Here is a 26,680-nt window from a genome sequence, read left to right on the forward strand (position 1 = left end):
AGTAATTTCCACACAGATTGTGAAATAAAAATGCGAGGCTCTAGACCTCCTGATTCAAACTCCACAAGTCTGGGAAACATTTTGTTACATTTGCCTAGTGATCAGCTGAGCACTGCATTTTTCTTTTTAATTGGAAGTTTTTAATATACTTTAAGTTCCAAACAAAATCAATTTGAGTTTTAACAAAATCAATCATTTTTTATTTCAATTCATTGTATTCTTACATGAAAATATTACTTAAAAACAAGCTCACCAAAAAGAACTAAGATTAAACCACAAGATTATAGAATACTTCCTCCTCCATTCCCAGCACCTTGCCACCATATTGTATCAACAAAAAATTGCTAAAAGACAATAAACACAGTCTGAAAAGACAAAGAAAGCATCAGAATCAAACTGAGATCTAAGACACAGATTTTGTTCCTATCAGATGTTAGTATGTTACCATTTATATATATATATGTATATATATATATGTATGTATATATGTATATGTATATATATGTATGTATATATATGTATATATATGTATATACATATATATATAAATTAGTAAAACTATCACCTCCAATATAATTTTCACTTGTGCAAGTTATTTCCTTCTAAGACAAAAAAAGAAAGAATACAGGTTGAAATTTATTTCTCTAATTTTTCTCTACACATTCCCTAACCACTGAATTTAATGAACAAAAATGGAAGATATTTAAACTCACTTTTAATGCCTTTTATCCTAAAAACTATGGTAAATAAAAGATGAATGACTAGAAAATTTTATCCTTCTCAGTAGCTGAGACCAGTGGATGATTACTACACAACAGCTATAAAGTATACTCAATTTAAATAAATTCAAAACATGATAAAACATTCCATATTAGTTAGGTTATTTTTACCATGATTTTCTATTTAATGGTTATCTGTAATTCAATTTCAAATATTATACAAAAGATTGTTCAGGCAATTAAGTCTCTCATTTTGAGAGAGGTTAAAAAAACAAAGAAATTTACTAAATACACCACCCCTTAGTAATCTCCATTAACAAAAGGTATGTGGGTATATGTGTATGTGTGTGACATGCCTATAGTTTACCATAGCAATCCTGAAATAGCACAAGCTAAAACAGGTTCTCACTTCAAAATATGATAGTCCTTTTATTTTTTTTTATTTTTTATTTTTTTTTCAACGTTTATTTATTTTTGGGACAGAGAGAGACAGAGCATGAACGGGGAAGGGGCAGAGAGAGAGGGAGACACAGAATCGGAAACAGGCTCCAGGCTCTGAGCCATCAGCCCAGAGCCTGACGCGGGGCTCGAACTCACGGACCGCGAGATCATGACCTGGCTGAAGTCGGACGCTTAACTGACTGTGCCACCCAGGCGCCCCTCTAAATGTGATAGTCCTTTTAAAACAACAATCTAGGAGATCCCTGCCCCAATATAGACCATTCAGTCATCAATGAACAAATATGAAGCCAGTTTTTCTAAAACAGATACATAAACTACTGGTGATAATAACTACTGGTGGTACACTTGACCAGTCTCTAGGAGCCCAACAGGGAAGACAAAGCACATTTCTGCTGGAAGGAGGATCTCCTCTTCATACTTGCTGTGTGTAATGGTTCGGTACTAAAAACGATCCCACTGATGAATCCCAAATGTGCCTGAATCCCTAGCCCATTTGACATTTAATAACATAAAAGCCTCATTGGCCTAGTGATTTATACACCCTCATCTGGCCATGGGACAAAGAAATTCAAAAAATTAAATTTTATTAGAATAAGCTAAAGAAACCAAATAAATCTTGCGTACACTGCTAGACAACTCTAAATTATGAAAAGCTGGAGAATATATACCTGAATTCATTTAGGGCATCAACTATTCGATTATATGCCAAACTCCTCTGACTGGCATCAGCAGATCTCCGGCTCATTTTCATAGCCTTGAAAGTAATGAAATAGTTAATTCTTACACTGATCACAGGCAAAATACTGAAGAAAAAAAAAGTGAAAGACAAAGTCACTTATTTCCACAACACTTTTCCATCAACCTTATCTAGAAAGATGTAAAGAAGGCACATATATTTACAGTGGCTTTACTGTATGTACCCTTGATCATTAACAATTATAACAAAATTCAAAATTTTCTAATGTTAAATCTTTTACTCTGTCAAATGAAAGAATATCAATACAAAGAGAAAATGATATTGACAGTTTCTGTATTATATAAAACTACTTTTTTTTTAACAAACAGAACAAGATACAATGATAACTCAGTAACAACAGCTCATGGCTTCCTCAAATATTTCACAGATAATGGCTTGTTAAGTAAACCTTTTATAAAACCTAGAACATCAAGATTCTATTGAAAGATATCACAAGTTATTAGTAATATTTGCTTTCTTAAAACATATTTAGCCAACGTTGAGAGGCCTTGCTTTAGGTGAACAAAAAGGGGATCCGGATTAGGATACAGATGTCAAAAATAACCATGTAATTTTTTAGGCTTTTTCAAAGGGAATGTACTTCTGCATCACTTTTATGATTAAAAATCAATTTAAGAAACTTTAAACATCTTTTTAAGAAATCAGACTACTTTAAGGTCAGAAATCATGTTCATGTATACCCAAAAACTAAGTAAAACTTACTTATGTTTTCACAAACTGTTGACAGATTCCCAATTTATAAAAAAGTGAATATTCTTTAGCTAGAATTGAACACTGTTATTAATTTTACCAGCAGTACAGTATTAAGATTACATTACAGATCTCAAAAGGTAGCACAGGCTTCAAAATAATTCTCAAAGTGCCCAGAGACAAAACCTTACATAAAGGCATTCATTCATTAAGCTTTACCTTTTAGCTATAATAAGAAATAAGATGTTAAACTTGAACAAATATCCAAACAACTGTAAGTACTGCAATGTACACCTTTAGGTTATAAAATGGTCAAAACATTAAAACATTTAAAAAGTAATCTTTAATGAGTTCTATATTGACTGAATATATCAAGTTTTATACAAAACTTCACAATTTTCCCTGTAACCCAAAATGTCAGTTCAGCCACAACTAAATATTATGTATGTCTACACATTCTAGCAACAACATACTTTAAAAAAGGGACAGCAGCCAACTGAAGAAAATGCCACCAAGGTCTAACTTCTGAAAAAGTAAGTTGACAGACTTCATTTGAATAACAAACATCAGTGTACTCTCTAGAGGCAGATGAGCCTCAGTCATTGATAAGTTACTGAAATGCATCCTCTGCCTTCTAGATCATTCTCACTGGTCTTCCCCTCTACAGCCTCTTATTCCACTCTCTTTTAAAAAACATACCGGTAAATTAATATTCTAAAGCACAATTTGGAGATAGCTTTAACAACAAAGTCAAAACTTATGGCAAGCATTCTTTGAGATCTGGTTTCCATTAATTCTGCAGCCATACCATCCATGGCTGGTTGGTATGGTAGTGGTGGTTAGTTCCACATACCATCAAAGGGATTAATAATTTAATTACATCCACTGATATATTAGTTTAACTTCCTGGGAATGTCTTCCAAAAATTCACCAAGATGTTAACTACAGTGTAGTTATATTGTGAAAAAGAAGAAATAACCTAATAGAAATATTGTTACTTAAGGAAATCCACTAAAATATATTTAAGAATGATTTATAATGACATGAGAAATATGTATGTTACAATGATGAGGTTTTTTTTTAATTTTTTAAATGTTTATTTATTTTGAGAGAGTGAGCATGCATGCACACACACATGCAGGAGAGGGGCATGGAGAGAGGGAGAGAGACAATCTCAAGGAGGCTCCTCACTATCAGCACAGAGCCCAATGCAGGGCTCGATCTCATGAACCCATGAGATCATCACCTGAGCCAAAATCAAGAGTCAGAGATTCAACCAACTGAACCACCCAGGCACCCCTACAATGATAGGTATTTTAAAATATGTACATAACAAAAAGAACATGTACACATAACAATACCAATCAAGTAAAAGTACAATATATATAGAAATAGCCTGGGTAAGACTTTGAGCAAAAGGTTACATAGTTATTTTTGGGTGGCAAGTATATCTATTTTTCTTGCTATTCTACGATATCCAATTTTCAAAACTTTATGTTTAAAAATCATAAACATGCTTTAAGATGTAGTCCAAATGAAACATCTTCTCAACAGGAAGTAATTTTTCTTTCCTATGGACTCCTAACAACTTTGCTTGTCTTTCTTTTTTAGTTATTCTTATGTTCTATCTTGTATTCACAATTTTCTTACTTTACAAACTTATCATACACACTAGCAGCAGCATGAGATACAAATGATCAGTCCTACCTTCTTAAAACACTTCCTTCACTTGGCTCCCCCTAAAAAAGTACTCTATCTTGTTTCTTCTTATTACTTGAATGGCCAATCCCGTTTCTTCTGTGGGTTTTCTCAACTCTTCAGATTTTAACTGTTGAAATGCTACACAAATCAAGTCTAGGATCTCCTTTACTTTTTTTTAATCCCTCAGTTTCACGGCTTTAAAGATCATCCATACACTGATGACAGTCTAGCCTGGAGCTTTCTCCTAAACTCTAGACTCATATAATGTCCAGGAGGCATTTCAAACAATCAGCTGACTTTCCTCCACCGAAACTGTTCAATCTTAATCTTTCCCATTTTAGTACTAGCAACTCCATCCTTCTTACTGCTTAAATGAAAAATCTCAAGCCAACTGCTCTCTTTCTCATACATCAGCTAATTCAGTCAGTCAGCTAATTTCATTAGCTCAATTTTCAAAACATATCCAGAATCCAACCACTGCTCACCAATTCCATCACTAATTTGGTGTACCTGCCATCTCTCACCTGGATCACTGCAACAAACTCCTAACTGCAACATCCACGTTTGACCCCAGAAATCCATTCTCCACCAGCAATAAGAGTAATCCTCATAAATAATGTCATTCCTCTGCTTGAAAGTCCAATAGTTTCCCATCTTTCTTAAGAGTAAATGTCAGTGCTCTTACAATGATATCCTAAAAATCCCTACATAATCTGATCTTACTTCTAACCCAGCCACTTTGGCCTCCTTACTTTGCTCAAGCATCAAGATTACTCTTGACACAAAGCCTTTGCCCCTGCCTGGGAAATTTTTCCCTCAGATAGTTCTATCTCACTTCTTCCATATCTCTGGATCAAATGTCATTTTATCAGGAGCCTTCATGACTAGCCAATAAAAAATGAGCAATAACTCCACCCAACATTCCTTATAAATCTGTTTTATTTTTCTCCATGGCATTTATCATCAAAAATCTTATCTATTAATTTATTTGCTATCTCATGAGATCAAGAGTGCTGCTTTTTCCCCATATTATCTTCAGTTACTAGATTACTGCTTGCCACATTATGGGCCCTCAAACATTTATTAAATGAATGAATGAATGACTTTATACCATTTATTAGGCAGTAAGGTCCTTAATAACAGTTGAAGTCTATATTGCATCTCCAGAGCACTTGGTAGGGTACTTGCACCATGGCTGTTAGTTTTTCTGCCAGATGAATAAACATAATACTAAACCAGGAGAGTAAGATTCAGAGGAAAATAAAGGACATTAACAAACCAGCAACATGACTATGCTTACCTGTTCTATTGCACTCTTTAGTTTGTTCATGTGGCTTTCAAAGAGAGGAAAATGTGAAAAAAAGAATTCATTAAATTTGTTATTTTCATCTTCATCTTTGGATAATGAAAAGATTACCCCAATTGCAATCTTCTTTTTCCTCACAATTCCTGGATTAGGGCCACAGCTTTCATCTGACAGATTAAAGCTTTCTTCTATAGACCTTAAAAATAAATGTTTTTTTTTAATATAAAAAAAATAATAATTAAATTCACAATTTCATCTCCTTGCTAATTTAATGTATACAAGCTAAAGGTCTTCTGCTGTTTTATCAAGTAAATCTAAAAATGTATCTCAACTGTCTGCGAAAAATCTACTGGCTATTCCTTCATACTCACATTTTTAGAAAAAATTTTAACAGAGAGTCATATTGGGAACATTTTTGTTTAGTTAGAAGTCACTAAAAAAAAGGAGTTAATTCCCAATTCATAATCCACCTAAAATGCCTTAATTTTAAGGTTATAAATGACCAGAGTCATTTATATAATTCACTGTTCTACGATCTACTTGTATCTCCTTCTGATTTCAAGAATAAAATTTAAAAAATCAAGGACTAAAGGGAGTAACTAAAACAGAAAACAAGAAACTTTATTTAATCTACGTTGTACTACGTACATTAATTTTATACTACGTTTAATCTAAGCTGTAGTTGACATAGGCTTAAAAAAATCTTTCAAGAATGAATTAACTTGTCTAATTAGAAACATGAAAAACTGAAATATCAAAACATGGAGTACACTGAACAAACACCTAAACAGAAGAGTTACAATTATAAAACTTTTACGAAAAAACATAGGGTAAAAGATTTATGACACTGAATTTGGCATTTATTTCTTGGATATGACACCAAAAATACAGACAACAAAAGAAAAAAGATAAACTGGACTACATAAAATTAAAAACTACTGTATATCAGAATGAAAAGGCCACCCATGGAATGGGAGAAATTACTGCCAACCATATGTCTCATAAGGGAATAATATTAGAATATATAAAGAACTCCTACACCTCAACAACAACAAAACAACCTAATTAAAAAATGGGCAAACCACTTGTATAGATATTTCTCCAAAAGACAGACACATGGCCAATAAGCACATAAAAATATACTCAATATCACTAACCATTAGGCAATATTAGGGAATATTACTGCATTAGAGAAATGCAAATCGAAACCACAATAAGATACCACTTCACATCCATTAGGATGGCTATTATCAAAAAAACAGAAAAATAACTACTTACTGGCAAAAATGTAAAATGGCAACTGTAGAAAACAGTATGACATTTCTTCAAAAGCGTATTCAAAGAATTACCATATCACCCGAAAATTCCACTTCTGGGTATACCCACCCCCAAAATTGAAAGCAGGAACTCAAACAGGTATTTATACACATATGTTCATATCAGCATTACTTGCAAAAACCAAAAGGTGGAAGCCACCCAAAAGTCCATCAACAGATAAGTGAATAAACAAAATGTGATATATACATACAATGGAATATCATTCAGCCATAAAAAGAAATAAAATCCTGATACATTCTATAACATAGATGAACCTTAAAGACATGCTGAATGAAATCAGTAACACATAAAAAGACAAATATTGTATGATTCTACTTATATGAGGTATCTATAGTAGTCAAATTGAAAGAGACAAAAAAAAAAAAATCGACAGAGGATGACAGGATGCTAAGGGGAAGGAGGAACAGGGAGTTAACTGTTTAATGGGTACAGTTTGGGGGGATAAAAAAGTTCCAACCATGAAGAGTGATAATGGTTGCAAAACAATGTGAAGGTACACTGAACTGTATGCCTAATACTGGTTAAAACTTAAAACTTGAATTTAAAATATATTATATTTTAAAAGTTTCAAGGCTTAAAATACACAAAATACAAGCCCAGGCTCAAAAACAAAAACAAAAACAAAACAAAAAAAGCCTTCAGAACTGTGTTTAAGGAACTATTCAATTTTATTACTTTATTATAAAGTGAAGATTCCAACTTACCATCTAGGAAATACCCCATTCTCCAAACTTGTTGTTTGGCTGCGTCGCCAACGTCGCTGGTAACTGCTGGCACAACTTCGGGTAAGTGAGGAGTTGGGAGAGGGAAACGGGGTAATAAGCAAGCTGCTGAGAGATGCTGTCAGTCAAAATAAAAACAAGTATAATATAAGCATTTAAAAATATGTCAATAAAAACTGAGCAAAAATATAAATTTCTTTTTTTTTTTAATTTTTTTTTTCAACGTTTATTTATTTTTGGGACAGAGAGAGACAGAGCATGAACGGGGGAGGGGCAGAGAGAGAGGGAGACACAGAATCGGAAACAGGCTCCAGGCTCTGAGCCATCAGCCCAGAGCCTGACGCGGGGCTCGAACTCACGGACCGCGAGATCGTGACCTGGCTGAAGTCGGACGCTTAACCGACTGCGCCACCCAGGCACCCCTATAAATTTCTTTTTAACAAATTTAACAGTAGTGACTCAAATTTTCCATTTTGTTTCATGAGCTTCTTAAAAATTTCCATTAAAAAAAATAATGTCATTGTTGGAGCAAAGTCTAAGAGCAGAAAAATATACCAATAGTGTGTTGGCAAGAGACTCTGAGACATTCCCCTTTTTATATTCTTACCCTCACTCCACCCACTTTAGAAGAAAGGGCTCATTTAAAACAAAGCATTATCTCTTTGGCCATAAGTGTCCAAAGCATAGCCAAATAGCCCCTAAATTAAAAGAAATATGCTACGATTCCATTTTTCAAAAAATTTTTTAATTTCATTTTTCTTAAAGTTTGTATTTAAATTCTAGCTAGTTAACATGCAATGTAATATTAGTTTCAGGTGCACATATATAGAGATTGAATACTCCTATACAACACCTCTTGCTCATCACAAGGGCATTCCTTAATCTCCATCATCTATTTAACCCATCCCCACTAAGCATCAATTTGTTCTCTATAGTTAACAGTGTGTTTCTTGGTTTGCTTTTCTCCCTTTTTTTCCCCCTCTTGTTCACTTGTTTTGTTTCTTAAATTCCACATATGAGTGAAATCAAATGATACTGATCTTTCTCTAACTTACTTCACATAGCATACTCTCTAGCTCCATCCATGTCTTTGCAAATGACAAGATTTCATTTTTTTATGGCTGAATAATATCCCATTGTATGTGTATACACACACACACACACACACACACACACACACACCCCACATATTGTATCCATTTATCAGTTGATGTATACTTGGGCTGTTTCCATAATTTGGCTATTGTAGGTAATGCTGCTATAAACATGCATTGTAAATTGTATAAACATGCAAGTATCCCTTTGAATTAGTATTTTTATATTCTTTGGGTAAATACCTAGTAGTGCAATTGCTGGTTTGATACGATTCAGTTTTAATGCAGCAGACAGATTTTAAGAACAAAAGTTTTATTTGAAAATAAGTGCCTGAATGTCATTTAATGATGTCTTTTAAAAGCACATCATCTTATACCTGTCACAATGGCTAGAAACAAAAAGATAAGAAATAACAAGGGTTGACAAGGATATGGAGAGAAAAGAACTGTCATGTAATGGGAAAGCAAACTGGTACAGCCACTATGGAAAACAGTATGGAGGCTCCTTAGAAAACTAAAAACAGAAATACCATATGATCCAGTTAATTCTACCACTGGGTATTTACTCAAAGAAAACAAAAACACTAATTTAAAAATAGGCACTCCTAAGTTTAGGAGCAGCACTATTTACAATAGCCAAGATATAAAAGCAACCCAAGTGTCCATCAAAAGATGAATGAACAAGTAAGATGCATACAATATTGCTCAACCATACAAAAGAGTAAGATCTTGTCATCTGCGACAACGTGGATGGACCTAGATGGTATTATGCTAAGTGAAATAAGTCAAGCACAGAAAGACAAATACCAGAAGACTTCACTTACATGTGGAATCTAAAAAAACAAAAGGCAGAAAGAGACGCATTAACACAGAGAACAAAGTGATGGTTGCCAGAGGGAGGCTGTTGGATAGGAAGGGCAAGTTGGGTAAAGAGGAGTGGGAGATACAAGCTTCCAGTTATGAAATGAGTAAGTCACAAGGATAAAACGGACAGCATAGGGAATAAAGTCAATGGTACTGTAACAGTATTGAATGGTGATAGATGGTAGCTACACTTGTGGTAAGCATGGTGTAACATCTAGAGTTGTCAAATCACTATGTTGTACACCTGAAATGGATGCAATGGATGCAACATTGTGTATTACAACTATACTTAAAACTATACTTCAATAAAAATAAAATAAAAATACTACTGATCCTTGAACAACATGGGTTTGAAATGTGCAGGTCCACTTATACATTTTCTTTTCAATAAATATAGTATAGTATTATAAATGTATTTTCTCTTTTTAATTTTCTTAATAAAATGTTCTTTCCTCTAGCTTTTTTATTATAAAAATACAGTATATAATACATATAATATGTAAAATATATGATAATTGACTATTTATGTTATTGGTAAGGCTATTATTTTTTTAGGGAGTCAAAACTTTTCTTACTGTGCAGGGCTAGAGGAGAGGGTTGGTGCCCCTAACCCTTGCGTTATTGAAGGGTCAACAGTACTCATGATTTGCTTGTGTACAGGTAGTCAAGCTTCTGAATGCTTGGCAACTTTTTTTTTTGTCCCAGAGAGAGAAAGAGAGAGAGAGAGAGAGAGCCCTCAAGTACACACCAGCGGGGGAGGGACAGAGAGAGAGGGAGAAATAATCCCAAGTAGGCTCCACACTATCAGCACAGAACCAGACATTGGGCTCAAACCCAAAAACTATGATACCATGACCTGAGCTGAAATCAAGAATCAAAAGCTTAATGAACTGAGCCACCCAGATGCCCAGTTTGGCCACTTTTAATAACAGTCAGGACTATACCTAATAAGCTCCAAAGAGTAATCCTATGGACTGCTCTCTGGAGCATTCTAAGGGGTGACAGACACATTCTAACAGAACCCATTATGATTATAATTGCTGCAATCCCCTAATTGTGAGGTTTATTGTCTTCCCAAACCTCTCTTTCCAAAAAGTGCCAAAAGCTACAACCCTTCATTTTTCCTTAGGCTATGAATCCTCCCCTTCTCTATACTGGCTCCAGAGAGGAAAAGACATTAAGAGCTTGCATTTGTTTGGCAAGATTTTATATTCCTATCTTCATGATTACAACCACATGCTAAAAATTTGTAAGGTAATCAAAAACTGCCAAGTATTATTATCATCTATAAAAAGGTACACATCAGATGATATACTATTTTGGACATCGGGAGTGAAAACTAAGACTGTCATTATGAAGATCTGTTCATTTCAATTCTCACTAACAAATTTAATGATCAAGAACTTTATGTGCCATACAACTATCTGAACCATCAATGCATTAATTCTAAACTACTTTCTTCAAAAGACCACATTTTTATCATTGTATTCTAAAACTTTGTAGTCTAGATTGGGTATGTATAACTAACTTGGATATGGCTTCAATGAAAAATCAAATGCTAACCTAAATTTGGAAGAGCTATGTGTTAATAAATGCTGGTATTAAAAATAACCCTACTTTGGGAAAAGAAGAAAATACACAATTAATTTAAAAGGAGTATGTGAATTTAATGCTTGAACAAGTCTTACAGATCAATCCAGCCTGGTCCTTCAATTTAAACTAAAGAAAATGAAGTGTAGAAATTAATTTATCACCTCTGAAACCTGGATAAAATAAGAAGCAAATTCCTGCCACAGTAGAGAAAACTAAAATCTCTAGATTACACAGAAGCAATGAGTATTAAAAGAAAATATACTCTAGATTAGTTCCCACGAACAAAAATAAAAAACTCAATTAGAAAAGAAGGGTGATCATGCTAGCTACAATCTAAGCTCCAGACAGGTATATGGAGTGCCTTTTGAAAGCCCCTGGGCAGAATGGACAGGGTCCACACTGGCCAAGCCATCATGTCCATCGTACCAAGCTGCAGAACAAGGAGCATGTGAATGAGGTCCTACAAGGGGCCAAGTTCAAGTTGTCTGGCCACCAGAAGATCCGCATTTCCAAGAAGTTGGACTTTACTAAGTTTAATGCAGGTGAATTTGAAGGCATGGTAGCTGGCTGAAAAGTAGCTCATCCCAGATGGCTATGGGATCAAATATATCCCTAATCATAGCCCCTTGGACAAATGGTAGGGTCTGCACTCAAGAAAAACTGGGCATTGCCCTCTTCCTATTCATGCCCACCAAGAAATCCTACTTTCTGTCCAGAAAGAAAGAAAGAAAGAAAGAAAGAGAAAGGAAAGGTGAGATTATTTGAAAGATGAAGATTTTTCATATTAGAGAAGCGGTCCTCAACTCTAGCTGTCTGTCAGAAGAGGTATTGAGTTTTTCATTTTGTTGTGTTTTTCAAATATAGTTGCATAAATAAACCTTTCTCTAGGCTTCATAAGAGTCTCAGAGTAGAGTTCAGTTGTGTGAACTTTATTTTTTTTTTGGAAACCATGTTATTCTAATTCATACCTAGGTATTATAATACTGGTAAGTTTGGACTTCCCATCTATACTCAAAACTGAATTATAAACAATTTAGACAGCAAAACCGTATAATGTGACAGCTCATAGGGACAGACTACAGTGAATAAAGTTTCTCATACCTTACAATAATGCAAGCCTAAGATACTCCTTTCATTTTTTCTAACTCTGGGCCCTGACAAACACTTTTCCTTTTACCTGGAAAGCCCTTACTTATATCATGCCTTAGGCTGGGTAACTCCCACTTCTCAAGATACAACTCAAGTATTATCTCTCTGCAAAGCATTACTGGCCCCCTGCTGCTGGCCCAGGCTAAGTTACGTTCCCATTCTCCAAACCTCTTTGCTCAGGTCTATCACAGAACATATCACACAATGTAGGACAATTTTCCTGACTCCTTTCTCAGTAGATTCTGTGATCCTCAAAGGTAGCATGTGAGCTTTCTTTTTTTTTTCATCTCTAACATATTGCAATAAAAGTTTGTCAGACCGAAGTTTATCAGTCCATATTTGAAAACAGTATGTATAGTATTGTTCAAAATGCCTAAGCTTTTCTGGGCAAGAGACAGTCTGAAACTTAAAACTCTAGTTAACAGCAAGCAGATATGAGCAAATGTATTTTTCCTACTATGCTATTTAAGGAGTCTCTTGATTAATATTTTTTTTCATGTACTGGCTAAGCCTAAACCAATGTGCATTCATTCAGGTGGTACTCCACCAGGTACATGTCACAGTAAACATGAAAATTCTAAATTTAAAGTATTTCTCAGGGTGTCTGGGTGGCTCAGTTAGTTGATCACCCAACTCTTGATTTCAGCTCAGGTCATGAACCCAGGGCTGTGGGACTGAGCCCCACATCAGGCTCCATGCTGAGTGTGGAGCCTGCTTGGCATTCTCCCTCCCTCCCTCTGACCCTCTCCCCAGCTCGCGCACTCTTTCTCTCTAAAAATAAATAAATTAATAATAAAACAAAACAAAATAAAATAAAACAAAATAAAAATATTTCTCTTTGTTGCCACAATTCTCTTATAAGGTTAATCTCAACACTAACAAACTATGTGCATTAAATTGGATGATAAAGGCAAAAATAAAAATCAATGCTAATAGTGATCTCAAAAAAAAACCAGACTGATACATAAACATGGCATTACCAGAGCGTGCTATGCCACTGTCTCTGTCTTCATTCAGCTCTCTTCCAGGCATGTCCATTGGATTGCTGTGAACTGTGAATTAAGACAAAACTGTCAGTTATAACACATACTGCTATTCAGGGTGACGCCGTTCCTTGTATATAGCAAATGAAATCATGCTTATCTTATTGCATTCCTTTATATTTTTCAATAGCATGGCACAAACCCAACACCAAGAGCTAGTACTCAGTTGAACAAGCTTTGAGATCTATGTGAAGATTTGAAATATAATATGAAAATGATACAGTATCTAAAAAAGCAAAGGAAGACTAAAAGGAAGATACTCACAATATACTATTAAATGACCAAAAAGCATGCTACTAAACAATAAGAATGATGGTCCTGGCAGTAAGTGATGGGTATACAATGGTTTGCTTTACTATTCTGCCTATATTAACGTATGTTTAAAATTTCTTCATAATAAAAATTTTAAGAAAACAACTGGAATAGTATGATCCCAATTTTGTTTTTTGTAAAGATTAATTCTAGCTGACACAATGGCTAATATATATTTTTTTGCCTATTTTACAAATTTTCTGTAATAAATTTGTACTGTTCCTGCCTCATATTTATAAGGAATATAAACATTAATTAAAACAAGAAGTCAGATACAACTCTCTGAATACAGAGGCATGAACATACACTATAATCATCAATGTAATGATATAAACAAATACACTCACATACACCTTTTACAGATCAATATAATGGTGCTTGTTCATCTAAATCTTAGCTCCAAGAAAAATCGTTCTTATGAAATAATGTAGATCAGAAATTTTAAAATAATAAGATAGGATATTTTCTGCAATTGGTGAACTATGAGTACAAAAGCTACTCAACCATGGAAACAAGAGAGTGTCAAATTAGAAATTCTAGCTGTTATTATAAGAAATAATGTTCATAGTAAAATTTGGTTTAGGATTCTAAAGTTCAAATCTTTATTACATAATGAGATATGAAATAACAAACTAAAGTTTCATGAAAATGTCAATTCCACTGATAGCTGAAAGTTTCTGGAAACTTTTAAGAACATATTCAGTGAAAAGGAATTAAGTTCTCAGCTCAAAAATGTTTTCTTGGGGCGCCTGGGTGGCGCAGTCGGTTAAGCGTCCGACTTCAGCCAGGTCACGATCTCGCGGTCCGTGAGTTCCAGCCCCGCGTCAGGCTCTGGGCTGATGGCTCAGAGCCTGGAGCCTGTTTCCGATTCTGTGTCTCCCTCTCTCTCTGCCCCTCCCCCGTTCATGCTCTGTTTCTCTCTGTCCCAAAAATAAATAAACGTTGAAAAAAAAAAAAATGTTTTCTTAACTACACCCTCCCCAAATGCATTTATCTACTCTCTTGTTTCCACAGCTAAACTACAGATTCTAGCCACTGGGGCACACCAACTAGTCTACCCACACAGCACATCGCAAACCTGCAAAGAAAGAGGCGCTCCTGATCAGGCGGAGCGGACCCTGTTCAGAGAATGCCCGCCTGGGGCTGCAGAACTGTGAAAGACCTACATGGCAAAAACGTAAAATACATATGAAAGAAGTTTGTTAGAGAAGCCATAAAGCGTCAGGAATAAAGGGTGAGCTTAGGCAGCACAAATGCACAGCAAGAGATATGGATGGAAACTTTTAAACTAAGTAAGAATAATTCAAACAGGGTTCCCTTCTTCGAAACAGGATGGTTTTCTTCTGGTCACAGCTGATGTCAAACGTAACAATTTCATGCCTGTTTACTAATAAATCTGTATATATAATAATAAAAATAACCTTCCACTATACAAGGTAAAGTTTTTTAAATGTTCAACCTTTTCTAACCTAAAACAATGTTTTTAAAGATTCAAAAAAGCACAGTAACGTTATCTATAAAATGTGATATTTGCCAAATAAATTTATCTTTTAAAAAGTCAGTTTTAAGACTACAGCATTCTCCTGCCACTGTCATAAGGAGAAAACCACCTAAGTGCTTGGCTGAAGAAAGAGAACACAACATACAACAAAGCAGAAAAGAAATTTACTGGCAAAACAGGTATGGAACTTGTTTTTCCCTAACCTAGTAAAGCTACAAAGTAACTAACTTTGGAAGAAACCAAAGTTCCTAACCCAAGGGTCAGCCACAATGGAAGGAGGAACACCAATGCACCCATTAGGGCCAGACTCCCAGCTGTCCACAAAGCATGGACGCCACACACTGGACCAAATGAAGATAACAGTGTCTAAAGACCCCAAAGGGGCAACATTATAGCCGGGAAGCAAGCAGCTGAGTCACCTGTTATGATTAATCAAGATGGCCTAAAGAGTCACCTAGGAGGTTTACCTAGGAAAGAATAGGGGGCTTTCTGTTCTAAAAAGAAACAAATGTATTTTTCAAATTTGCTAATAGATATTTTTCTATAACAAAAATTTCTAAAATTATAGTGCATGTGAAGGCAATCCTTCTCTAGTCACTTCAAAACTTACCTAATGTCTTTAAACTCCTTCTCTACCTAGCACCTCCTTCCTTACTCTCAGGATATGCGACTTCGTCTCTCACAAGTATGCAGATGCAGATGCGTATGTGTGCACACACACAGATTTCACCAGACAGGAACTCTTCCTTTCCTACCCCCTTATCTCCAAACTTAATCAAACACTGACCCACCTGCCTCCTTGATGCCAGTGCAGTAACAACAGGAAACATTATTCAAATCTTACTGTGTGCTAGGAACTTATTCAGTGAAAAATCCTGGGAAGCTCCTCCCTCCCTTCCAAAGCAAATTCTTCTATGTCAGATAGTACCTTCAAAAACCTTGCTTTACCAAGTAAGTACCACTTCTATCTCTAACCTTACCCTCCTTATAATCTATTCCATCAACATTTAAACACAGACAAAATTATTCTCTCCATATATCTAATCCTATATAATAGTTCAGTAGTTCTTAAAATGTGGCCTAAGGACTCCTTGGGTCCCTGCAACCTTTCAGGGAGTCTGTGTAAAACTAGATTTTCTTAATACACTTCAACTAAAACAACATATTACAAGAGAATGAACGTTGAAGAGATAGGAGAATACAGGCAATATTCTATTAAGCCAGAAATTAAAGAGATTTGCAAAAATGTAAAACAATGCCACTGTTCTTCATTAATTTTACTTGGAAAATAATCATTTCACAACATATTTACATTAACATGAAAAAGGATGTTAGTATTTTTTAATAAATTAATAAATGTTTAAAAATCGTTTCAATTTTTAATACAGTATATATCAACAAACGTAACCCACAAAAACAAAAACTCTCTGTGGTCCTCAATAATTTCTAAGTGTGTTAAGGGGTCTTGAGACCAAAAAGAGTCACTAATTAAATCTTGGAAAAAAGTCTAACCTCTGAGTCTCTCCTCAACTCTGGCTTCTATTCTCCCCACTGAAACTGCTCAAGTAGGCCACTAAAAGCCTTCTTATTGATTAATGTAGTCCATACTATCTTATATTACCTTATAGCATATGTGATGTTAAATTACACTTTGAACTTTCCCCTCACAGTTTACAATGATAACATACTAAGTTTTTTTCTTAATCTTCTTTATGTGTTTCTCTTCACCTACTCTGTCTTTAACTCAGCATTTCCCAGGGTTTCATCTTCAACAATCTTGCCTTCTCATTCTTTAACAGTTCCTAGGTGATCTCATTCATTCTCATGCTTTTACTTACCATTTACATGCTAATGATTCATAATTCATGGTAGACACAGCTGTCTAACAAAGAACTGTGTTCTCCCTTCTACTGTATCAAGTAGTTTGTGGGAAGCAGCTGCCCAGCTAGGGATCATATTTCTCAAATCTCCTTATACGTATGTGAGGCCATGTGATTAGTTACCACTAATGGAATGTCAACAAAACTGATGTATGTCATGTTCAGGCTGAGGTTAATTATGAAATCGAGTGCCTTTTCCATTCTCAATTCCTTTCCACTGGCTTAGTGCAGCTGAGCACAACCTTGGAAACCACACAATGAAGAAGGTAGAATTCTAAGAAGGAAGGAACTCTAAAACATTGCTTGGAGAAAAACTGTTAATCAATGATGAACACCCTTTAGAACTCCACATGGCTGAAAAAAAAACCCTATTGCTTTAAAGTTATTATACACCCATGGATTTTTATGTTACAGCATCTACCACTACATCTACTAACTAACTAACCATAATGGATATCTTTACTTGAACACTCAACCAATACCTCCATTCCAATATACCTAAACCTAAAATCACCAATTCTTAATTTCTTCTGATTCTCCCAACAAATGGCACTAATACCCAAGCATTTATACAACCAGATAGTAAAGTGCCACCCTTGCTTCCTCCTTTTTCCTCCCCCACTCCATCTAATTACCAAGTCAAGTCCTATCCACTCTATTTCCCATAATGAACCCCTCAAAAACACTCTACCTCACTGGCACAATCTTACTCTAGGCCTCCTTCTCTGTCACTTGGATTATCATAAGCAGCCTTCTTATACAGATCTTTTCTTCAATCCCATTGGTTCACTTGAATCCTTTCCCACTGCAATCAATACTCTTACAGATATAAATCTAATCCAATCATATTTCTATATCCTGACAACTCCTCTGTGGTGGTCTTGAGAATACATTGCAAAGACCTCCAACTATAAGGACTATAATTGACTAAGTACCTCAAGCTACTGCATTCTGAAATCTATTGTGATGTTTGAGCAAGGCCACATATCCCATAGGCTGCTCCTAGTCAGTAACTGAACACAGGAGGAATAGTAAGACAGGCACATTTTGGCAATACGTGGGTCACTTTTGACACCAAACTTTGACTCAAAGACTTGTCAATGGCCTTACCAAACCTTCCTTGGATTGCATGGTAGGATAGGACACTTCCATTTAATCTTCTATTCTCTTTCATTTGGGGTCAACATTTGTATCACAATCTGAGGGCTTTCTCAACCTTTCCCAGTTCCTTCCTCTTTTTCTCTCACATAGTCATTTCCCCTAATAATATCCTTGCATATTTAATCATGTCTTGGCACCTGTTAAAAAACGGGTGGAGCACCCAAACTAACATACATACCCTCACTGCTACCCAACTGCTTACAACCTATATCCAAATTGCTCAGTAAGTCCCACAGTGCCTTCTGTGATCTACCTCCTACTTCTTGATTTAACCTCCTTTACTCCTATTCTTGGCTCCATCAACACTGATTTATACACATTCTTTCTTCATACCATCATCTCTTGCTCCTAGGCCTTTGCAAATACTATTATGCTTTTTCCTAGAACATTTCTATCTAAACATAAGGCTAATCCTTCAAGGTTAAGTCTCACTTCTTCAAGGAAATCTTCTGGGACTCTCTAGGACTGAATTAGGTACTTCTCCTCATTTCTACCACACGTGCTCTTTAACATGTCCAAAAACTAACTGTAGTATACTGTAATTGTTGTATTATTTGTGTGATTCCCACTAACTATAATTACCAAATACATTGAGGCAGGAATTGTGTCTGGTTTACCACTGTATCCTTAGGGCCTAGCAGAGTCCTTAGCAGGTAATAGGTGCTTGATAAGTATTTGTTGATTAACTAAAAATGTAAAGAAAATAAGAGATGGTCCTCAAATATCCTTAATTCACAATTATAAATGTGCAAGTTAAAGTCACTCATTATTTAAAGTCTATACTTTGTTAAATGGATTAATTTCCTATCCTACGTTAAAACAGAGAAGATGAGTATATCTAGCATCCATAAGGTAATTTACCATTTATAAGTGATAATAGATTTGTATTATTAAAATAAACAGCTTTTAATTAACATCTTAAGCTTTGAAAAGTGTCAAATCATAAGGAAAAAAGATTCATTTATTTCCCTGTCACATTTTTACTTTCTTAAAACCAATAAAATAATCAAGTGAGTTAAGAAAAAGCAGAACTACTCTATCTTTCTAAAAAATATGCAAACTTTCTAAAGTACATGCCTTTCACTGTAACTAGCCCATACTATGTGCTAAATAAATGGTTGCTCATTTGAATAAACAGGAATTATGAAAAATAATAGAATACAATACGGTTCAAGTTGGAAGAAAAACTTTTCTACTTATATATATAACTAATATTTATTAAAATTAATTCCAAATAAAAATTCTCACTAAATAGAGAGTAAGAGAAATATTTCTCCTACTCTAAATGCTGTCCACATTCTGGGATACTATAATATTTTATGCACCAGAAATATGGTCAGCAGCAACTCAGATGAGCTTTCTAGGGTAAAACAAATGGCAAGAAATTTTAGGAACAGTCTGTTGAAATTAAATAACAATAACAATCAATAACTATCTGAATTATTAAATAAGCTGTTACTTTAATAAATCTCTTAAGGAACATCACATTTGAATATCTGCCCATTTATGTGAATTCAGGTCACAAAATGAGCACCATTTTAAAATTACTTCTATGGTTAGGGAAGAGACAAGGGACAAAGTATAATAATAGTCTTCCTCAGCTGAAATATTCCAAAAAGCTGGTAAAGACTTTTTATATCAGTAACAGTGCCTTTCAAAGATGCATCAAAGTTAAAAACAAAAAACAAATCAGATAATCAGATATATCTTTAAGTTTTCTTTTTTCATATACAAAATAAATATTTAAATATATAAAAATTATGTTTTCAAATAATACAAATGTTATACATATTTGCAATTTAAATGCCTTTTCCACTTCTAGTATGTCAAACTCTGTGGTCTTATAAAAGATCTACATTATTAAGAAGTAAGTGCAAATCCCTGTTATAGTGTTAACCTTATTTAAAACTTATAACACCAAAGGAATAATTTACCTATATTTCCAAGTAGTCCATTAATAACTGTGTTACTATCAGCCTTCAATGTACTGTTGTCTTGATTGATGAATTCAAGACTGTCTTGCAGCCTAAGGGAAGAGAAACAATAAACTGCAAATTCATTTTATACAATGAAATTTAAAGCGTCTAACAGTTTTTTAAGTTTTAAGTATTCATAATAGGACTATAAAGTACCTAATCATTTAGATCAGGGGTTGGCAAACTATACGTTGAGGGCTAAATCCAGCCTGCTGCCTGTTTTTGTAAATAAAGTTTTACTGGAACACAGCCATGCCCATTCATATATGTACTGTGTATGGCTGTTTTAATGTTACAATGGTAGAGCTAAGAACCAGATATACTGTCTGGCCTACAAAGCTAAAATTATTTACTATTAAGGCCTTTACAGAAAAAGATTACTGACCCAAATTTAAATTGTAAAGTTTCCCCTCATATCTTGGACCTGACATTAGTTTTGAAACTTCTGGCAGGAAAAAAAGACAAAAAAGGAAAAAGAATCCACCAAATATACAAAAAATATCTTCAGTTCACACATTATAAATGAACTGTATTACTCCTGTCCATAAATTACTCAGAATAATAGCAATAAAATTACTTTATGCTTTTAGTACAAAGTATCTGTCCTAAGAACCATCAATAAAAAATTAGAAAACATGAAGAAAGTGAGAAGATTACAGCTAAAATCAGTGATTCCAATACAGGATCTCTAATTTCTACTTTAGTGTTTAATTCTTAAAAATTAGCACTTTTATCATCAGTATTTTTTAAGCATCCAAAATACAGTGAAATACATCTTTCCTTTTCCTTCCTTCCTAAAAGAAAAGCTAATAAAGAGCTACAGGTATTAGAACCTTAGCTAATAAAACACCTGAAAAGTCTTTAGGAACATTTACAATTAATGGAATCTCTTGAGAATTTTTCTAGTTTTGAGTAAACTCCTTACTACCTCCTGTTGCTTCTGACTTTGGGTGTCCCTCAGACCCTTGCTAGCCAGAGTTCTGAAATGGTCCCTGCAGAATCCATCACTGTGGTCCACTAACATCTCATCCTAGACCCAGTTCTTCATTTACTAGGTCTGGCAGGTAGTCCAAGAATCTGATATCATATGTGCTTCTGTTTCAGCTTTACTATTCCATTTTTTTTTAATCCAAGTTAGTTAACATACAGTGTAGTCTTGGCTTCAGGAGTAAAAGAACCTAGTGATTCATCTCTTACATATGACACCCAGTGCTCTTCCCAAAAAGTGCCCTCCTTAATGCCCATCACCCTTTTAGCCCATGCCCCCACTCACCCAACTCCCCTCCAGCAACCCTAAGTTTGTTCTCTGTATTTAAGAGTCTCTTATGGCTTGCTTCTCTCTGTTTTTATCTTATTTTTCCTTCCCTTCCCCTATGTTCATCTGTCATGTTTCTCAAATTCCACATATGAGTGAAATCATAATATCTGTCCTTCTCTTATTTCACTTAGCATAATACCCTCTAGTTCCATCCACATTGTTGCAAATGGCAAGATTCCATTCTTTTTCAATGCTGAGTAATATTCCTGTGTGTGTGTGTGTGTGTGTGTGTGTGTGAGTGTGCGCACGCACGCGCACACACCACATCTTCATTATCCATCTGTCAGTTGATGGACATTTGGGCTTCTTCTGTGATTTAGCTACTGTTGATAGTGCTGCTATAAACATCGGGGTGCCTATGTCCCTTCAAATCAGCACTTTTGTATCCTTTGCATAGATTGCTAGCAGTACAATTGCTGGGTCGTAGGGTAGGTCTATTTTTAATTTTTTGAGGAACCTCCATACTGTTTTCCACAGTGGCTGCACCAGTTTGCATTCCTACCAACAGTACAAAAGGGTTCCCCTTTCTCTGCATCCTTGACAACATCTGTTGTTTCCTGAATTAATTTTAGCCATTCTGACAGGTGTGAGATGGTATCTCATTATGGTTTTGATTTGTATTTCCCTAATGATGAGTGATGTTGAGCATCTTTTCACATCAATGGAACAGAATAGAGAACCCAGAAAAAGACCCACAATACACGGCCAACTAATCTTCCACAAAGCAGGAAAGAGTATCCAATGGAAAAAAGAAAGTCTCTTCAGCAAATGGTGTTGGTAAAACTGGACAGGGACATACAGAAGAATGAAACTGGACCACTTTCTTACACTATACACAAAAATAAATTCAAATTAGATGAAAATCCTAAATGTGAGACAGGAAACCATCAAAATCCTAGAGGAGAAAAAAGGCAGCAACCTCTTTGACTTCAGCTACAGCAACTTCTTCCTTGACATGTCTCCGGAAGCAAAGGGAATAAAAGCAAAAATGAACTACTGGGACCTCATCGAGATACAAAGCATCTGCACAGTGACGGAAACAAGCAGCAAAACTAAAAGGCAACCAAAAGAATGAGAGAAGGTATTTGCATATGACATATCAGGTTCACTACCCTAATCCTGGCATTAACAACTTGTATCCTTGTACTCCACCACGGCTTACCTAGGCCAGTCCTGATTGCAGAGTTAATTCTACAGGGGACCTGAAAACTAAAGACCACAACATACAGGTGCTAACTCAGCATGGCACTACAGAACGGAAAATCAGTATCTCATCCTAACATGGAAATGCAGTCAACATTTTACTTCCAGATATAGCTTCTAGAAGCAAATTAGAGAAAAGAGAAAGTACATTTCCTATTCTTCAACTAAAGTAAAATGAGAAGTAATCTGGACTCCATACAGAGTGGCTCAATGAATGAAAAACAAGCCAGAGTCTCACTTCAGTTTTAAGGATGATATAGGCTCAATATGAAGGGATAGAATAAGATACTCCAGGTAAATGGAAATCAGAAAAGAGCAGGAATAGCTATACTTATATCAGAAAGAAGACTTTAAGCTAAAAAGAGTTCCAGGAGACAAAAATGGTCATATAATGATAAGAGGAGCAATTCATCAAGAAGACACAACATATAACAATCATGCACTCAACACCAGAGAACCTAAACAGATTCATTTGCCAAATACTAACAGATCGGAAGAGACAATGATGCAATAATTAGTAAAGGACTACTTTCAACAACAAATAGTTCATCCAGACAGAAAATCAACAAAGAAATTTTGGACGTGAACCATACCTTAGGCTAAATGGAACCAAACAGATATATAAATATGGATACAGATAAAACAGTCTATCCACAGGGAAAGCTGAAAAATTCAGAATATGGGGAGATTAAAAAACATGCTCCTGAACAACTAATGGGTCAAAGAAGAAATCAAAAAGTAAATTAAAAAAATACTCTGAAACAAATAAAAATGGAAGCACAGCATATCAAAACTTGTTAGAAGTGCTGCAAAAGCACTTAAAAGAGGGCAGTTATAGTGATAAATGCCTACAGTAAGAAGCTAGAAATATCTCAAATAACCTTGATTTACACCTCAAAAACCCAGAAAAAAAGCCCAAAGTTAGGAAGGAAATAAAGATCAGACGGGAAATATATGAAAGAGAACAAAGAAAAAAAATTTAAAGATCAGTTTAACTAAGGGCTAGTTTTCTAAAGAGACAAAATCAACAAACCTTTAGCCAGACTAACTCAAAAAAAAAAAAAAAAAAAAGAGAGAGAGAGAGAGGACTCAAATAAATGAAACCAGATATGAAAGAGACATTACACTGATACCAAATAAAAAGGGATCATGAAACTACTTATCAACAATTACATGCTAACAAAATGCGTGACCTATAAAAAATGGATAAATCCCAAGACTGAATATACAACCTACCAAGACTAAATCATGAAGAAATAAAAAATCTCAAAAGACCAGTAACAAGAAGGTAGAATCAGTCATTGATCAAAAACCTCCTAACAGAGAAATGCCAAGGACCAGATGGTTTCCTTGGTAAATTCTACCAAACACTTAAAGAATTGATGTCAATTCTTTTCAAACTCTTCCAGAAATCAAAGAAGGAGTATTCCCTGGCTCATCTTACAAGGACAGCATGATCCTGACACCAAGGCCAGGACATTATAAGAAAATTACAGATCACTTTTCCTGATGATTATAGATGCAAAAATTCTGAACAAAATATTAGGAAACCAAATTCAACAGAACATTAAAAGGATCATTCAATATGATCAAGTGGGATTTATCCCTGGGATGCAAGGATGCTTCAATAAATGCCAGGCAATAAATGAGAATTACCACATTAAAAGAATGAAACATAAAAATCGTATGATCATCTCAACAGATGCAGAAAAAGCATTTGACAAAACACAACATCTTTCCACGAAAAGAAAAAAAGTCAAAAAAGTAGGTTGGAAGAACAAATATTATTAAAATGTGCATATTACCCACAATCATCTATAGATTCAATGCAAGTCTTATCAAAATTCCAATGGCATTTTTCATAGAAATAAGAAAACAATCCTAAAATTTGTATGTACAAAAGACCCTGAAAAGCCAAAGAGATCCTGAGAAAAAGAACAAAGCCAGAGGCATCATATTTCCTGATTTCAAACTATACTACAAAGCTAAAGTAATCAAAACAGTATAGTACTGGCAGAAAAACAGACACAGAAAACAATGGAACAAAATCAAAAGCCCAGAAAAAAAAACCCGCATATAAAGAACACTTATCAAAGGAAGGAGAGTACCTTCAGTAAATGATTATGGGAAACTGGGTAACTACATGCAGATGAATGAAATTAGAACACTATCTTACACCACTCACAAAAATGAACTCAAAATTGATTAAAGACATAAACATAAGACTTCCAAACTGCAAATCTCCTAAAAGAAATCATAGGGAAAAAGCTCCCTTGACATTGATTGTAGCAGCAATTTCCTGGACATGGCATAAAAAGAAAAGCACAAGCAACAAAAGCAACAATAAGTAAATGTGACTACATGAAACTAAAAAGCTTCTGCACAGCAAATAATCAATTGACAAAATGAAAAGGCAATCTATGGAATGGTAAAAATATTTGCAAATCATGTATCTGTTAAAGGGTTAATATCCAAAATATATAAAGAGCTCATACAAATCAAGAGCAAAAAACAAACAACCTGACTAAAAAAGTAGTAACTTCCTCTGAATATTCAGAAGAACTGACTAGACAGTTTTCCAAAGAAGGCATCTGACAAATAGCCAAGAGGTATATGAAAAGGTGCTCAACATCACTAATCATCAAGCAAAGGCAAATCAAACCACAACAAGGTATTACCTCATACATATTACAATAGCTAACATCAAAAAGACAAGAGATAATCAAGTGGTGGCCAGGGTATGGAGAAAAGGAAACCCTTATGCACTTTTGGTGGGAACATAAATTGATATAGCCACTTGAAAACAGTATGAAGGTTCTTCAAAAAATTAAAAATAGAACTACCGTATGATCCAGCAATCCCACTTCCTTGGTATATATCCAAAGGAACTGAAATGAAGATCTCACAGACATATCTGCACTCAGGTGTTCAATGTGGCATTAGTGACAACAGTCAATAAATGGAGACAACAGATGAATGGATGTCATACACATACACAACACACACGCATGCATGCATGCACTCACACAAAAAATGGAATATTATTCAGCCACGAGAAAGAAGGAAATCCTGCCATTTGCAACACCATAAATGAATCTTAAGGGCATTATGAGAAGTGAAATAAGTCAGACAGAGAAAGACAAACACCATATGATATCACTTCTATGTGGAATATAAAAAAATTGGACACAGAAAAACAAAGAAGAGTGGTGGTTATCAGGGGCTGAGAGTGGAGGAAATGAGGAGATAATAGTCAAAAGTTACAAACTTCAGTTATAAGATCAGTAAGTTCTGGGATCTAATGGACAGCATGCTGATTATAGCTAATAATACTGTATCTGTTATACTTGAAAATTGCTAAGAGGTTAAATCATAGCTGTTCTTAGCACAAAAAAGAAATAGTAATTGTGACAGCATGGAAGTATTAGTTAGCTAATGCTATGGTGGTAATCATTTTCCAATATATGAAAGTATCAAACCAATGTGCTGTACACATTAAATTTATATAGTGTTACATGTCAATTATATCTCAATAAAGCTGGAAGAAAAAAGGCTGGCTTCTGTGAACTTTCAAACTTAAGGAGTAGAAGAAAATCTCAATTTAAGCTGCAACCCCGAGAATACTCTGTTCGTTTCCCTACTTTGCACATCCTAAATAATTAATTCTCCCTGCATTCATAATCACTTACGTATTGAGACTTCCACAGATACTGCTGCCAGTCCGTGCAGTAAAAACTTTGCTAAGCATAAGCTGTGGAGGGGAACTATGAAGAAAAAGAAAGAAAGAAAGAGATCAAAACTAAGACAAGGAACTTCTCAATTTATTATAAATCAAAATATGTAAGTGACAGACATTTCACTGTATAGTTACAACAGTCATGAAGTAGCATG

The 26,680-nt window shown here is 34.9% G+C and overlaps 1 protein-coding gene across 2 annotated transcripts in view; it reads right to left on the minus strand.

Moving 5' to 3' along the window:
- The window catches only part of FNIP1 (folliculin interacting protein 1), a 149,697-nt gene that overhangs the window by 35,695 nt on the left and 87,322 nt on the right, over positions 1–26,680 (minus strand). The window contains exons 5-11 of one of the 2 annotated variants that reach the window (XM_030317550.2): positions 26,479–26,553; positions 20,227–20,318; positions 14,829–14,912; positions 13,376–13,447; positions 7,678–7,813; positions 5,630–5,831; positions 1,850–1,935 (exon numbers count right to left, since the gene is read on the minus strand). In XM_030317550.2, the coding sequence (XP_030173410.1) occupies positions 1,850–1,935; positions 5,630–5,831; positions 7,678–7,813; positions 13,376–13,447; positions 14,829–14,912; positions 20,227–20,318; positions 26,479–26,553 (747 nt within the window). The remainder of the gene's footprint in view (positions 1–1,849; positions 1,936–5,629; positions 5,832–7,677; positions 7,814–13,375; positions 13,448–14,828; positions 14,913–20,226; positions 20,319–26,478; positions 26,554–26,680) is intronic. The other variant, XM_030317559.2, reaches the window with a different exon arrangement.

The sequence above is a fragment of the Lynx canadensis genome, chromosome A1 (assembly GCF_007474595.2).
Source record: "Lynx canadensis isolate LIC74 chromosome A1, mLynCan4.pri.v2, whole genome shotgun sequence".
Lineage (NCBI taxonomy): Eukaryota > Metazoa > Chordata > Mammalia > Carnivora > Felidae > Lynx > Lynx canadensis.